We start from the raw sequence: 501 nt of genomic DNA, 5'->3' as shown, positions 1-501 counted from the left end.
GATCCTCTCATGTCTTTTCAGGTCTCCTGACTGACTGAATCTCTTATCACATTGTGAACACATGTAAGGTTTCTCTCCAGTGTGAATCCTCTCGTGCTGTTTTAAATGTGCAGCTGAAGTAAAAGTCTTTTCACACTCAAAGCACATGTACTCTCTCACACCAGTATGTATTTTCTGATGTACTTTTAAATTGTGTAGAAATGAAAAACTCTTTCCACACAGATAACATGAATGTGTTTTCTCCTTTGTATGAACTCTCAGGTGATTCTTCAGGTTTGAAGCCCTCAAAAACGTTTTGCAGCATTGATCACATGCGTACAGTTTTTCTCCAGTGTGGATGTTCATGTGTCCCTTAAGAGTTGATGATCGTGTGAAACTCTTCCCACACTGATCACAAGAGTACAGTTTTTCTCCAGTGTGGATGATCATGTGTCCCTTAAGAGTTGATGATTGAGTGAAACTCTTCCCACACTGATCACAAGTAAATGGTTTCTCTCCAGT

The 501-nt window shown here is 39.7% G+C and overlaps 1 protein-coding gene across 1 annotated transcript; it reads right to left on the bottom strand.

Annotated features, from left to right (window-relative positions):
- Positions 1–3: 3 nt before the first annotated feature.
- On the bottom strand, positions 4–498 carry LOC107747765 (zinc finger protein 239-like; the record flags this gene model as incomplete). The annotated part of the gene is made up of 1 exon (XM_016562353.1): positions 4–498. A coding segment is annotated over one exon (495 nt), but the record flags the coding sequence as incomplete, so codon positions are not given.
- Between the last annotated feature and the right edge of the window lie 3 nt (positions 499–501).

This window comes from Sinocyclocheilus rhinocerous, unplaced genomic scaffold, assembly GCF_001515625.1.
Source record: "Sinocyclocheilus rhinocerous isolate Xijiao unplaced genomic scaffold, SAMN03320098_v1.1 scaffold43889, whole genome shotgun sequence".
Lineage (NCBI taxonomy): Eukaryota > Metazoa > Chordata > Actinopteri > Cypriniformes > Cyprinidae > Sinocyclocheilus > Sinocyclocheilus rhinocerous.
The sequence above is the reverse complement of the archived record's forward strand: the minus strand, read 5'-3'. Positions and strand labels throughout refer to the sequence as shown.